We start from the raw sequence: 15024 nt of genomic DNA on the forward strand, positions 1-15024 counted from the left end.
TCCTTTAAGATACAACAGACATCTGTGTCCCAAAAAGAATTCTGCTAATTTTCTTATTTTTGCACTGAGATGCACGAAACAGGGTTTAAAATGTACTGACAGGTTGGATCTGGTCGTCCAAACTGTCACATTTCCTCCTCGTGATACCTGAGTCACTCTCAAATGTATTTTAAGAAGAAACCATTTGATCAATGGCACAATCCCTTGTGTGCCTGAAGGGGTTAACACAAGTTCCTGAGAGTGTCTGTGCATATGGGAAGTGTAGGTCATGATTTACGTTTTCATGCTACTCATAGCTCTGTTGTTACCATCACTGACCTGCTTGTTATAGATGTGCTTTGACTCTGCTTCTCGTTATCATCACTGACCTGCTTGTTAGAGATGTGCTTTGACTCTGCTTCTCGTTATCATCACTGACCTGCTTGTTAGAGATGTGCTTTGACTCTGCTTCTCGTTATCATCACTGACCTGCTTGTTAGAGATGTGCTTTGACTCACTTCTCATCTGTTTCCAGGCTGTCGATATGGCAAAGGCGGGACCTTTCCAAGACAGTTCCACCTCTCCCATCATCGTAAGGACTACAGCGACGGTGAGTCTATCTAGCACACAGTGAATCACAGTTGAACAGTCCTATACAACCTTCACAAGACAGTTCCACCTCTCCCATCATCGTAAGGACTACAGCGACGGTGAGTCTATCTAGCACACAGTGAATCACAGTTGAACAGTCCTATACAACCTTCACAAGACAGTTCCACCTCTCCCATCATCGTAAGGACTACAGCGACGGTGAGTCTATCTAGCACACAGTGAATCACAGTTGAACAGTCCTATACAACCTTCACAAGACAGTTCCACCTCTCCCATCATCGTAAGGACTACAGCGACGGTGAGTCTATCTAGCACACAGTGAATCACAGTTGAACAGTCCTATACAACCTTCACAAGACAGTTCCACCTCTCCCATCATCGTAAGGACTACAGCGACGGTGAGTCTATCTAGCACACAGTGAATCACAGTTGAACAGTCCTATACAACCTTCACAAGACAGTTCCACCTCTCCTATCATCGTAAGGACTACAGCAACGGTGAGTCTATCTAGCACACAGTGAATCACAGTTGAACAGTCCTATACAACCTTCACAAGACAGTTCCACCTCTCCTATCATCGTAAGGACTACAGCGACGGTGAGTCTGTCTAGCACACAAGGAATCCTATCACCCAGAGTCCTATACAAGGCAGCTACACTGTTTGTTTATGGTTAACACAGAAGAGCAACACTGTAAAACCTCCCTTTTCAGCCACTTCTAAAAGCGGAATCTCTTGACTCAGGTGCTTTCAGAACTGAGCTATCATTTCTGGGAATGGGATTTGGTAACGTGTCCATTGAGTCTCTCCCTGGTTTCTCCTCCCCAGGGAGAAGGACATTCCCACGCAGCTTCATGCCTCAGGAGAACCTCTTCCAGCTCGTCCCCTCCAACAGGACACACAGTTACAACGGGGACAGCACGTCCCCCAGCATCCAGTACAGTGACCTCAGAAACATGCGCTGGGACCCAGAGGAGACCGGCGCCCTGACTGTGCCCTGCAAGTGTGAGTCTGCAGAGCCTTACTGAAGCTGGATTCTTACATCCACTAGGGCCAGGACAGGTTTACAGTTCCACTCTGCTGTACCAGATGTACTGCAAGGTTAGACATGATTCTGAGAGCTCTGTTGAGACCACAAGGGATTTTATTTGTTGTTTTGTTTTAATTTAGAAACTCCAATTATTATTATTATTATTATTATTATTATTATTATTATTATTATTATTATTCTCCTTCACCGCGGCGCTTCCCCACACAGCTCAGGGGCCCGAGGCTCAGTGGGTGTCTTCCGATCCCACGGCCCAATCGGTGTCTTTTTACACCCAGGAACTCGAGAGCGAATGTCTGCAGACTACCGGGCTCTGGAGGACAAAGACCAGCCCAGCAAATCTCCTCCCCCAAGCTCACTAAGCGCCTGGCCTGTAGGGGTCGCTGCAGAGCGGTATAGAGAAGAAAGCCGGATCCCTCCTCCCCAACCCTGGGAGGGCCAAAGCCAGCGCGGCACCCCCACGGAATCCCCAGCGAGGACCGGCTGCCTCGCGTAACCAGGATTCGAACTTGCGATCTCTGGTTGTATGACTCACCTGCACGCCGCACAGCAGTGCTTTCACCATGCGAGCTATTCAGGGACCCTGGCCACAAGGTTTTTTAAACTTCTCAGTTTTAAAAAGTCACATCATGTATATAATGTCTGAAACAGAAAATGATATCTAAACAACATGAAGAATAGATTTATTAAGAAAAGTAATCTTGCAGGAATTTCCAGGAAGGTTCCCCTTCATGCAAAGGTCATGTCAATGTTATTACTCAGGGGAGCCTGCATTGAGTGTAGGGTCGAGTGTAACCCTGAATACACGGCTCTTTGTTTTGAATGTCTTGAGAAGGAGATCATTGCAGTTCACAGGGGTGGAGGTCACATCCACGACTCTTTGTCTGGCTCTACAACCCTGGGCTTTGACTCGCTTTGTTAAATGTCACTCTCGGATTCTGCTGAACAGGCAGCTGTTTCAGATGGCACATCTGCAATACCACCATCGCGGGGCTTCCCACTGACTCACCACTGCACTTCTGTACACTCCTTTGCAGTCAGATAACCCGACGTAATCATTTAAAGCTCAGTTGGCAGTGTTCCTGAGTGTGTTGTACCCAAGGATCAAGGACGTAGTTCTTGTGAAGCCCACTCCCCACCCCCCCTCACTGCTGTCTCCTCTGTGCAGCCCCTCAGGCGCCCGTGAACTGGAGGTTAGGGAAGCTGCTGGGACGCGGGGCGTTCGGGGAGGTGTACCTCTGCTACGACGCCGACACGGGAAGGGAGCTGGCAGTGAAACAGGTGCCCTTTGACCCTGAGAGTCACGAAACCAGCAAGGTGAGCAGCAGGCCCGGGTGTTCACTGAGGACACCTGGAGGACACTGTGTGCAAGTTACGGCCAAAATTTAGCATCACCGTATAGAATTAACACGTTTTGCTTCTTAAAGTGGAATGAAACCTGCCGATTGATGTTTACGTTGACATGTTAAATTACGTACTGCTGTGTAGTTTTCCATATACTTTAACGAAAAACTGACAAATTAAAAAATGTGACATTTCGAAATCAAACGCTGTACTACTATTATGGCTTCTGGTAGACTTTTTCAGTATCATTTTGTAGTTTGTTTAAATGATGTAAATTATAATATCTAAATGCTGTTCATATAGTTGTTTTTTTTTTTAAATGACGTCTCAATCCTGAAATTGTAGGTGATGCAAAACGTTTGGCTGGAGCTGCAGTGGTTTATCTATTGCTGCTTTAGTCTTATTTTGAATTTGCTTTTGGGAAGCTTGAGAAGCTGATACCAACAATCATAGGAACTATTTAGTATGTATATATTTAAAAACAAGAGATTCACAACAGTAGATCACAGTACAAGTTCAAATACAGCTGTGACTTAATGTTTTTTCTGACCCTTTCCCAATGCGGGGATGGGTGGAAGTACGTCACAACACTGACCAATCAAGTGACGAGTGGGTGTGTACGTCACAACACTGACCAATCAAGTGACGAGTGGGTGTGTACGTCACAACACTGACCAATCAAGTGACGAGTGGGCATAAAACATTTAATCCACATCCGGGGTGAGCAGGTTTCTCCATGCTTTAACATTCTTGTATATATGGGAAAGAACCGCCAGCATCTGTTGAAAACTTGCATTGCTTAGAAACAGAGTCTTTTCACTCGACGGGTAGATTTATCAGTGGGGGTTCAGGAGGAAGTTGAGAGAACCCGGATCAGCGCGGACTGGCGTTCACTCCGTGCTCATGGAAACGAGGTATTGCTTTCTTTAGTGCCGCTACGCTTTCCGCTCAAGCCGATTTTACGGGTAGATTGTACCATCGTCACAGAAACATTCCAGCCCTGATCATGTGCCCTCTCTTCCTCAGGAGGTGAACTCCTTGGAGTGCGAGATTCAGCTGCTGAAGAACCTTCACCATGAAAGGATCGTGCAGTACTACGGATGCTTGCGGGACCCTGAGGAGAAGAAGCTCTCCATCTTTGTGGAGTTCATGCCAGGGGTGAGTGGTAGGATCATGGTACCTTCCACCAGCTGTCTGTGTCCAGCTCCAGCCGGTTTCATCTCAGTCTGCTGCTGCTCTCATCATTGGGGCTGTCTTTATTTCACGGTTATCACTGATTTCATGACCCCTGTGAAGTTTACCCATTGTGTAACATGCAGTTCCCTGTGAAAATTCCCATTTCTGAAAGAATGGTGTAAATATGAATCACTTAAAATGAAATACAGCAAATGTTTACCTTATTGACGCACTCCCTGTTACGCTGCATTAGGAACCTGGCAGCCGGTTTAGTTTGCTTCTGGTAAATGAATGAACACACTGGAGCAGTTAAAAGTGAGAGGTGACTGTGTTTGATAAAGGAGCAGTTGAAAGTGAGAGGTTGTGTTTGTGTTTGATAAAGGAGCAGTTGAAAGTGAGAGGTGACTGTGTCTGTGTTTGATAAAGGAGCAGTTGAAAGTGAGATGTTGTGTCTGTTTAATAAAGGAGCAGTTGAAAGTGAGAGGTTGTGTCTCTGTGTTTGATAAAGGACTAGTTGAAAGCCTATGGCACTCTCACTGAGAATGTGTCTGTGTTTGACAGGGCTCGATAAAGGACCAGTTGAAAGCCTATGGTGCTCTCACTGAGAATGTGTCTGTGTTTGACAGGGCTCGATAAAGGACCAGTTGAAAGCCTATGGCGCTCTCACTGAGAATGTGACGAGGAGGTACACCAGGCAGATCCTGCAGGGAGTCTTCTACCTCCACAGCAACATGATTGTGCATCGAGACATCAAAGGTAACTTGAGCAGGGTCAGGGCAATAAATACTGCACTCCATTCAACCTTTTAACCCTTTGCAGTCGTGTCAGGTCCAATTAATTTTCACACGCGCAGTTGATTTTAGATGCGCTGTTTAAAAGTATTTTTTTTCCACAGTCAAACGGGTTTAAAAGGCCCTGCATATCAACAAAGCACTCACTAGGCATCTCCAGCCCCGCCCCACCCTTTTGTTTGCTATAGCTTTCACATATGCTAAAAAATAAATAATAATAATAATAATAGTCGTACATACCGATCAATCATCTCCTGATCACTCGTTTTATCACCAAACGCCTCAATAATGTGATCCAAGTCATTATTTTATTACTATAACAAAAAAAGCTCTGCAAATGTCTGTGATATTCTCTGAGCGCTGATGCAGTCACAGCCAGCTTGTTTCCTTATGGCCTCCATTATCAGATGCCAGGGGCAAGTATGACTGTTCATGAGATACGCCCCTTTTATTTTTATTTTATTTTTTTCGGCTTGTCTCGGCTCCTGTCGCTCCCACTCGGCCATTGAATGGTTTTCTCAGCTTTTTCCGGAGAAAAAACGACTAGAAACCCGTTTTTTGCGTCTTTTTGATGATGTCGGACAGGGTCCAACATTGGACCGGATAGGAATAATTGCAATGTCGGACCAGGTCCGACATAGGACCGCAAAGGGTTAAGCTACATTTTATCTATCCCGCAAATAAAATAATGCAAACTTTTTCTTATTTTTGCAATGAGGTGCACAGAACAGGGTTTACACTTTACTGACAGGTTGGACCTGGTCATTCCAAATGGTCAGTTTCCTCCTCAAGATACTTGAGTCATTCTCAAATGTGTTTTAAGAAGAACCCCTTTGAATAACCTCTCAATTACTTGTGTACCTTAAGGGGTTAACTGCTGAAACATAAATGACTTCTGAAAAGGCCTCCTCGTGCTGATGTGGATGTGGAGTGGGGACAGATACCAGTGTTGCATAGGCTCCAGTGTTGTAGCATTGGTTATAACTGACGCTCTCAGGACTCTGTTAATGTGGCTGTTCCAAGAGTTCGAACATGTATCCTCTCCCAAAGACGTGGAACTGTTTCCATCATAGTATGAAGATGGAATTTGATATTCTTTCCTTCTCTGGTGATTTGGGAATTGCTTAGAACCTCCTGCCAATGCTTCTCCTCTAGTCCACATAAACATGTTGATACCTTGCTTATTTATTCTGCTCTTTGATGTCTACATGCTGCTGATTAAGCGTGAACCAGATGTACAACAATCTTTGCATAAAGCCGAGGGGACACCAGTCTACAGCATACACCAGTGATCATTCGGGATAAGTTTCAAAACAAAACACTTCACAATTCTCCAGTTTCTAGAAGTTGTAGAATGAAGTAGCAGGATGTTCCATGAAAGTATTGTAGAAGCAACACATTTCCTTCTAGTGTCCCCTCGGCTTTATGTGAATCTCTTCATTATACATCTGTACAAAAGAATAGGGGTAGTGCAGTCCAGCACCAGGTCCTTTAATAATGTTTACCTTCCCATTGACTTGCACAGATTAAATATAATATTCCGATTCTATATTTTTGGTGGCATAAGGTTTCGTTTTTTTTTCCCCAGGGGTGTGGTTGGGACGAATTACTCATCAAATAACCAAAGAGCTGAAATAGAACTTGTCTAGGGAAAAACAAATAGTGTGGTGGGGTGGAGACGGGAGCTTGGATCAGTCAAGCTCAATAAGAATCGTACAGCTAGAGCTGTTTTATATGCAGAGCCACCGCAGAGGAGAAGGGTTCACATTCCAGTCTGATGACCTTTTGCATCTGTATGAATAATTGAATTGGAGATCACACAATTGTCTCTACGCATCAGACAGGGCTTTTGTATTTTGCCAGCACACCAATTAAGGGCATTCATACAGTATGTGTGTGTGTGTGTTTCTAGGTCGGAAATTGAAAGGAAAAAGTAAAAGGGTGTTGCTTCTTCAAAATGCTTTCATTCAGATGCTGTTCATTGTTGACCACCTTTCCTTCTTTCTTTCTTTCTTTCTTTCTTTCTTTCTTTTATTTTGAATATACAACAGGTGATATTGACTTTGTTTTCTGTTTTGTCCTCAAAAAAGGAGCCAACATTTTGAGAGACTCCTCGGGCAATGTGAAGCTGGGTGATTTTGGCGCCAGCAAGCGCATCCAGACCATCTGCATGTCAGGCAGTGGGATGAAGTCTGTGACCGGCACTCCGTACTGGATGAGCCCCGAGGTGATCAGTGGAGAAGGATATGGCAGGAAAGCAGACATCTGGTAAGGAGGCTCAGTGCAGATTGAATAGGAACTGCATGGCATGTACCCGTTTAACAAGCAGCCTTTGTGTTTTTAATGCGAGTTTGGTTTGTCTGTCCGTGCGCAAGAAGAAAAATACATTACTGCACATGAATTTGAAGACAAAAAGCCACATCAGTGTTCTCCAAAAATACCTAGTTGATAAATATTAGAAATAATTATCATAACATGTTTTGCCTTGCACTGATTCACTGCATTGCCAGAATTTGCATGACATTTTCTAAAATGGCAAGTGACGTGTGGGACAGTGGGGATTAACAATAAAAAAAAAACAGGATCAACAAAGTGCAGCTTCAGATTTGGTAAGCGAGTCAGAATCGGGATACAGGTGGAGGTGCGCTTCACGCTTTTCAAACATGGGCCCAACTTGCAGTCCAGTGGTTAAAGAAAAGGGCTTGTAACCAGGAGGTCCTCGGTTCAAGTCCCACCTCAGCCACTGACTCATTGTGTGACCCTGAGCAAGTCACTTAACCTCCTTGTGCTCCGTCTTTTGGTACTTTTTTTATTTTTCTTAAAAATATTTCCCAACATAAAACCAATGTCACCTTACAATAATTGATTTTGAGTTTCAGTGTTTTAAAATAAAATATCAAACAGAACGAAATTTCAATGCACCATTTGTAATTCAGTAATATGAGAGAATTGGTCAGGGGTCTGAATACTTTTGCAAGGCACTGTAGATAGATAGATAGATAGATAGATAGATAGATAGATAGATAGATAGATAATTTCACTGCAGAGAGCTGTTTTTCATGTTGCTCTCTGTGTGTTTCAGGAGTGTGGGCTGCACAGTGTGTACGTGTGTTTTTATATATAGATAGATAGATAGATAGATAATTTCACTGCAGAGCTGTTTTTCATGTTGCTCTCTGTGTGTTTCAGGAGTGTGGGCTGCACAGTGTGTACGTGTGTTTTTATATATAGATAGATAGATAGATAGATAATTTCACTGCAGAGAGCTGTTTTTCATGTTGCTCTCCATGTGTTTCAGGAGCGTGGGCTGCACAGTGGTGGAGATGCTGACGGAGAAGCCCCCCTGGGCGGAGTACGAAGCCATGGCTGCCATCTTCAAAATCGCCACCCAGCCGACCAAGCCCAGGCTGCCGGATGGCGTGTCCGACTCCTGCAGGGACTTCCTCATGCGGATCTTTGTGGAGGAGAAGCGGCGGCCCACTGCAGAGGAGCTCCTGGGGCACAGCTTCTTCCAGAGCAGCCTCTAGCAGCCAAGGAGGGAGGGATCAAGCAAGCAAGCAAACCGCGTGGGCTCTTTCCGAAATGGCTTCTTGTAGTTTTTTTGTTTTCCCTGCCGTTTTTGTTTTTGCTGGGGCAACCCAAAGAGGGGTAAAAAATGGACATACGAAAAGTAAACAGCCCCTCCTCATATTGTATCTTGTGTATTTTGATTACCGGGTAGTGCTCTAAGCAAGCGTGCTAAGGGGCTGCATTTATTCTCCTACTCGTAGATGGAAAGCCTCTTGTGCAGAATCTTACCAGCTGCACACAACGCAGCTGCTTCGCGCACTGCCCTGGAATCCCAGCAGAGGCACTGCAGCGCACACAACGCAGCGGCTTCACGCACTGCCCTGGAATCCCAGCAGAGGCACTGCAGCGCACACAACGCAGCGGCTGCGCGCACTGCCCTGGAATCCCAGCAGAGGCACTGCAGCGCACACAACGCAGCGGCTTCACGCACTGCCCTGGAATCCCAGCAGAGGCACTGCAGCGCACACAACGCAGCTGCTTCACGCACTGCCCTGGAATCCCAGCAGAGGCACTGCAGCGCACACAACGCAGCGGCTTCACGCACTGCCCTGGAATCCCAGCAGAGGCACTGCAGCGCACACAACGCAGCTGCTTCACGCACTGCCCTGGAATCCCAGCAGAGGCACTGCAGCGCACACAACGCAGCGGCTGCATGCACTGCCCTGGAATCCCAGCAGAGGCACTGCAGCGCACACAACGCAGCGGCTGCATGCACTGCCCTGGAATCCCAGCAGAGGGCAGGTTTTCCTCCTGTACTGTACTGTATGGGTAAGGGAATGCTGAAGGAGGTCTAAAGCCTTCTTTGTCTCAAAGCATTCTCAATTGCACTTGAAGTGTCCTGCAGGATGTTTTTCCTCTTTGTCCAGATGAACGCCTCTCGGTAGACGTGGCAGGATGGATGATAGGATATGTTCAGCTAAGCCTCGTGGCCAGTTATGGAAATTAAATAATGAAATGCCAAAGGCTCCAGTGGCCCTGAATCTGTTAGAACAACAAGCATACTATTATTTTTATTTTATTATTATTATTATTATTATTATTATTATTATTATTATTAGCAATCAAAAGTTGCAAACGATGCAAACATCAGCTGGTTTAATATGGATCTTCCAGCAGTGTATTCTGTAAAAGTAAAACATCAGTGTTTTAAACTTAGCATCATTTAAAAAACAACAAAGATCCTCCAAGCAGAAATGCTTTGAGAAATTTGAATCCCCTGTGCAATCCAAGCATGCACAGGCTTTAGTCCTGGTCACCTTGTGTCACCTTGGTCATCAGTGTCTGTTAATACCGAGAGAGAATAAAACCTTCCTGATTGTGACTTATAATTGTTATAATAAAAAATAAAATGTTAAAATAAAACCTATTTTTAAATACAAGAAATAAATAGAAGTATTTTTGTATAGATTTCTATGACCATATACACACCTGTGTTGTGTTCGGATGTTGAGTTTCATGTTCACAGTGTGCTTCATAAAGGTTTTCTGTTCCTCATGTTATGTACCTCATGTTATGTAGGGTGGGCCGTGTACACTCCAGCCCTGGATTCAAGCTAACTATTGATCTGGAGCTTCTGATTCCTTTGTGATTCAGACAGTTAATCATGCTGCACCATGAGCCCAGCCGCAGTGCTGCAGTCTTTCAGAAGTTAGAGGTTATAGCTTTTGAAATCCAGTAGAACCTTCGTTATCAAACCAGGCAGTTATTTTTTATTTTTGTTTTAAAGGAAATGCAATACATGTTTGCTGTAACAAGTGTTTCCTGCAGGAATGTGCATCCGAGCAGTGCACTTTTAAATAGCATAACCTTATCAACAAATGGAAAAATAGGAACAGAACGGCTGTGAGTATTTCCCTGTCTCTGGAAAAGTCCCAGCGCCTCTTAAAAGGACTGGGGAGGGTGTCTCGCAGTGCGGCATGCAGTGTTATGAATGCATGTTCACTGCTCAGAGAAATAGGAAGGCTTAGTGTGGAATATATGACGGCTTGGCAATACAACAGTATTTGAGTTTATATGTAGTTATTGCAGCCTGATGTCTGTGTATATTTGTTTATATTTTATGAATAAAAAAAATCATCCAATTTTAACAAATGTAAAAAATATATTCTATTGAAATGCTGCCCAACCTGATGGTCATAGTCTTTGCTTATCTTCTGAGCTGGTGTGAATGAAGTGGGGGAAGCACCGTATTTATAAAAGGGTTCAAATGGATTACTGGAACTGTAAAGCTGAGGAAACACAAAGCCGCCACTTCAGAAACAGCTGCTTCAAACCGGCAGACCTAGTTTGAGGCAGCTTTGCTGTATCAAACCCCAAGCCTCCCCTGGTGTGCTGCGCAGTGACCTGAAACCTAGCCCCAGTTCACGCTACAGGGCTTTAATGCAGCACAGTAGCAAATTTATATATTAAAAAAAAAAAAAAAAAAAAAAAAAAACATTGACAATTTTGACTTTGATATGGTGTGTAACAGGGTGACGGACCGAGCTTACCCCCAACCACAATCACATTATTCTCTCAAGACCAGGGAGGTATTTAGAAAGCAGGAACAAGCAACTTGCTTGTGTTGACGTGTAAATATTTATTTTCATAGCGGATACTTCATAGACTGCGAATGACTATCATTGACTGACATTCACAAGACAAGCTCACAACTGACCAGATAATACTAGTACGACTGCTCCCTCCTGAGGAAAGACTCGGCATTAAATACATGACACATGTCTCTTTGTTTACAAACATGATTGTTAAACTATTCTATTGTTTACTCGTTATTATTGTCATTATTCTCTAGTCCCTAAACATTACCACTTCATTGAGGGAAGCCTCCTTATCTAAATACAGAAATACACTGTCATATATCAAATACACTTTGCTCAACAACATGCACAATACATAATAAACCACGGCTCTGTCGCCAGCAATAATAATAATCACAGTAACAGCCATTGAAATATTACAGTGCGGGTCTCATCCTCACACGGTGCATCAACGATCTTAATATTTTTGGATGAGAACAGCCTTGTATGTGTGTGTAAAAGACAGCAGCTAAAGAAATGATTGTCATTTTAATGTAAAGACGCACACTTCTGTAGCTGTGTATATCGTTGCATGCAAAATAAACAGTGGTAGCTGAATATGCCAAGTTGCCAGCATTATTGATCATTATTGAGATCCACAATCCTGCAGATTTTATATTTATCGCTTAGTTACTAAATAACAGGAAGAAAAGGTAATTGTGACAAGTTAAGCGTGATCATGAATGCACTGCAGCTCGTGTATTGTGTGACAGAAGCAACCTGAACGTGGACCATCTCAATGGCAAGTGTGAACAGGTCCACCTCTCCTCAAACTGGCATTGTGTTCCCTCAGGTTAACAGATAACAAGGACTCATTTACTGCTGTCTGTTTGTTCATGTTTTCTGTTTAATCATTATATCAAAGTAAACATCATGGTGTGTCCATGGAAACCATGCCAAAGGACTCCGGAGTGCTTTCAAATCAAATCTGTTATTGTGACCCTGAGGGGAAAGTGCTCTGCAGTCTCATGTTCTAAGTTTGTACATTTACAATTTCAATTGCACGATTTAATTTGAATTGCAATAATGCTATATAGCCTTTGGTGCTTCCATGTGAGGAGAAATAGTAAACACAGTGATATTATAATGCTATCAGAGAAAGAAAGAAGGAGGACTTCCATTCAAGCGGTGATGACAAGAGTTGCTCAAGAAGTAGATTGTTTGCTGTACTGAACTGTACAGTGAGGCCTGCATGTTATGAAGGAGGCTGGTAGGGACTTGCATATGCCTTGTATGATTAATCCAGGACAATTTTATTGTATTGTGTGTGTGTATATATATATTGTAACACGATTGCACCTCACACGGGTTCATGCCCCTTTAAAATTACGACCCAGGACACGGAAATTGATTTTCTTGCGCGTTTGCGCTAATTTTTAATAAACACAAAATAAAACAAATACACAAAACACCTAACTCCTCTTGGAGCACTAACTCAACTCTCAGGAACACCCTGACTAACGCGGGACAGCTACGCTGTTTTCCCGTCCTTCCCAAAACCACAAACTTCAACACACAGGTTTGACACCGCACTTACTTTTTTCTCTCTGGCTACTCGGAGACAGAGCACCTCTTCTGCCTCCTTCTACTCAGCAGCCTCGAGCAGACTGCCTGCTCTCCTTTTAAACCCCGCAATAACGCCCAGGTGCGGATGATCATTAATAATAAAACAATTGAACTAAACAATAAAGCAATTAACAAATCAATTAGAAAATTAAATGAAACAATAAAGCAACACAAATCAAACAAAAAGGTGCATTTTCACATGTTTTTTCTTTTTTTCTTTGCAGGGAGGTTTTAACCCCCTCCCTGTCATCTCTCACAACCCGCTATATTACAATATATATATATATATATATATATATATATATATATATATATATATATATAAATTTGAAATGATTTGTGCAAATACTGTACATCCCAGATTGTATTTTATTAACCCTGCATTCCATTTTGAAGCTCTCTTTTATAAAAGATGTCCTCATAAACACACAGATGTCTCCTTACAGAAGGGTGAGCAGTGAATGTAAAAATGGCCGTGTTTGAGTGTACCCCTTCTATAGGATGTTTGATAAAATAAATAAAGCTTGATATTCATGGAATTGTTCTAGACCAGGGGTGTCCATCCCGGTCCTGAAGGGCTGTTCCACTCCAGGTTTCACAGATACAATGAGATCATTCACTACTTCAGGGTCTGGATGGAGGTGTGACTGGTTCAGTCAAAACATTTAGAACAGGGCTGGAACAAAGACCAGGAGGGGCAGGGCCAGCCCTGAATAACCCATACGAGGCCGTTCCCTTGTGACAGTCCAGTGGGATCCAGAGCCCTGAATAACCCATATGAGGCCGTTCCCTTGTGACAGTCCAGTGGGATCCAGAGCCCTGAATAACCCATACAATGCCGTTCCCTTGTGACAGTCCAGTGGGATCCAGAGCCCTGAATAACCCATATGAGGCCGTTCCCTTGTGACAGTCCAGTGGGATCCAGAGCCCTGAATAACCCATACAATGCCGTTCCCTTGTGACAGTCCAGTGGGATCCAGAGCCCTGAATAACCCATACGAGGCCGTTCCCTTGTGACAGTCCAGTGGGATCCAGAGCCCTGAATAACCCATACGAGGCCGTTCCCTTGTGACAGTCCAGTGGGATCCAGAGCCCTGAATAACCCATACGAGGCCGTTCCCTTGTGACAGTCCAGTGGGATCCAGAGCCCTGAATAACCCATACGAGGCCGTTCCCTTGTGACAGTCCAGTGGGATCCAGAGCCCTGAATAACCCATACGAGGCCGTTCCCTTGTGACAGTCCAGTGGGATCCAGAGCCCTGAATAACCCATACGAGGCCGTTCCCTTGTGACAGTCCAGTGGGATCCAGAGCCCTGAATAACCCATACGAGGCCGTTCCCTTGTGACAGTCCAGTGGGATCCAGAGCCCTGAATAACCCATACGAGGCCGTTCCCTTGTGACAGTCCAGTGGGATCCAGAGCCCTGAATAACCCATACGAGGCTGTTCCCTTGTGACAGTCCAGTGGGATCCAGAGCCCTGAATAACTCATACGAGGCCGTTCCCTTGTGACAGTCCAGTGGGATCCAGAGCCCTGAATAACCCATACGAGGCTGTTCCCTTGTGACAGTCCAGTGGGATCCAGAGCCCTGAATAACCCATACGAGGCTGTTCCCTTGCTTTCCAGGGTCTTGCTGTTGCTAGTGCTGTCCTTCACCAAGAGGCTAGTATTGTTCTAGGTTAATAAACTTGTCATAACAAATATATGTATGTATTAAAGTGTCAATCATTTTCTAATACTAGTACCCAATATTCAGTTTTGTGCTTCTGAATTTGTTTTATATCTCTAGTTTTAGAAGGAGATGTGTTGGTTCTGAAACCCGCTGTAACAGTTAACCAAGGTATTTGTGCAGTCCCCTGTCGCCCCATGGTTAGACTCTGAATTTGCATGTTTATTAATATGCCAAACTTACATTTTTACACACAGTACATCCAGAGAATCACGATAGCAAAGCTTATTGATAGTATCAGAATCCAGGGATAAGAGTGTCTGTCTGCCCGGCTTCTGTCAGTGTGTCACACTCACATCTACATATATCTAGTGAACTCGTACACTGGAACAGGTGCTTGAGTTTATCACAATCTGCAGTCTCTGCATGTGTGTCACACACACATCTACATATATCTAGTGAACTCGTACACTGTGGAACAGGTGCTTGAGTTTATCACAATCTGCAGTCTCTGCATGTGTGTCACACTCACATCTACATATATCTAGTGAACTCGTACACTGTGGAACAGGTGCTTGAGTTTATCACAGTCTGCAGTCTCTGCATGTGTGTCACACTCACATCTACATATATCTAGTGAACTCGTACACTGGAACAGGTGCTTGAGTTTATCACAGTCTGCAGTCTCTGCAT

General features: G+C 44.0%; 1 protein-coding gene across 5 annotated transcripts in view; it reads left to right on the plus strand.

Moving 5' to 3' along the window:
• Nucleotides 1–12850, plus strand: part of LOC117400396 (mitogen-activated protein kinase kinase kinase 3-like) — a 51563-nt gene extending 38713 nt beyond the window's left edge. For 4 of the 5 annotated variants that reach the window (XM_034000294.3, XM_034000293.3, XM_059023381.1 and 1 more), the window contains exons 11-17: nucleotides 515–589; nucleotides 1419–1595; nucleotides 2807–2955; nucleotides 4009–4140; nucleotides 4785–4914; nucleotides 7040–7217; nucleotides 8248–12850. In XM_034000294.3, coding sequence (XP_033856185.1) covers nucleotides 515–589; nucleotides 1419–1595; nucleotides 2807–2955; nucleotides 4009–4140; nucleotides 4785–4914; nucleotides 7040–7217; nucleotides 8248–8476 — 1070 coding nt within the window. In that variant the 3' untranslated portion in view covers nucleotides 8477–12850. The remainder of the gene's footprint in view (nucleotides 1–514; nucleotides 590–1418; nucleotides 1596–2806; nucleotides 2956–4008; nucleotides 4141–4784; nucleotides 4915–7039; nucleotides 7218–8247) is intronic. The other variant, XM_034000292.3, reaches the window with a different exon arrangement.
• Nucleotides 12851–15024: the final 2174 nt, after the last annotated feature.

This window comes from Acipenser ruthenus, chromosome 4, assembly GCF_902713425.1.
Source record: "Acipenser ruthenus chromosome 4, fAciRut3.2 maternal haplotype, whole genome shotgun sequence".
In the NCBI taxonomy this organism is placed as follows: Eukaryota; Metazoa; Chordata; class Actinopteri; order Acipenseriformes; family Acipenseridae; genus Acipenser; species Acipenser ruthenus.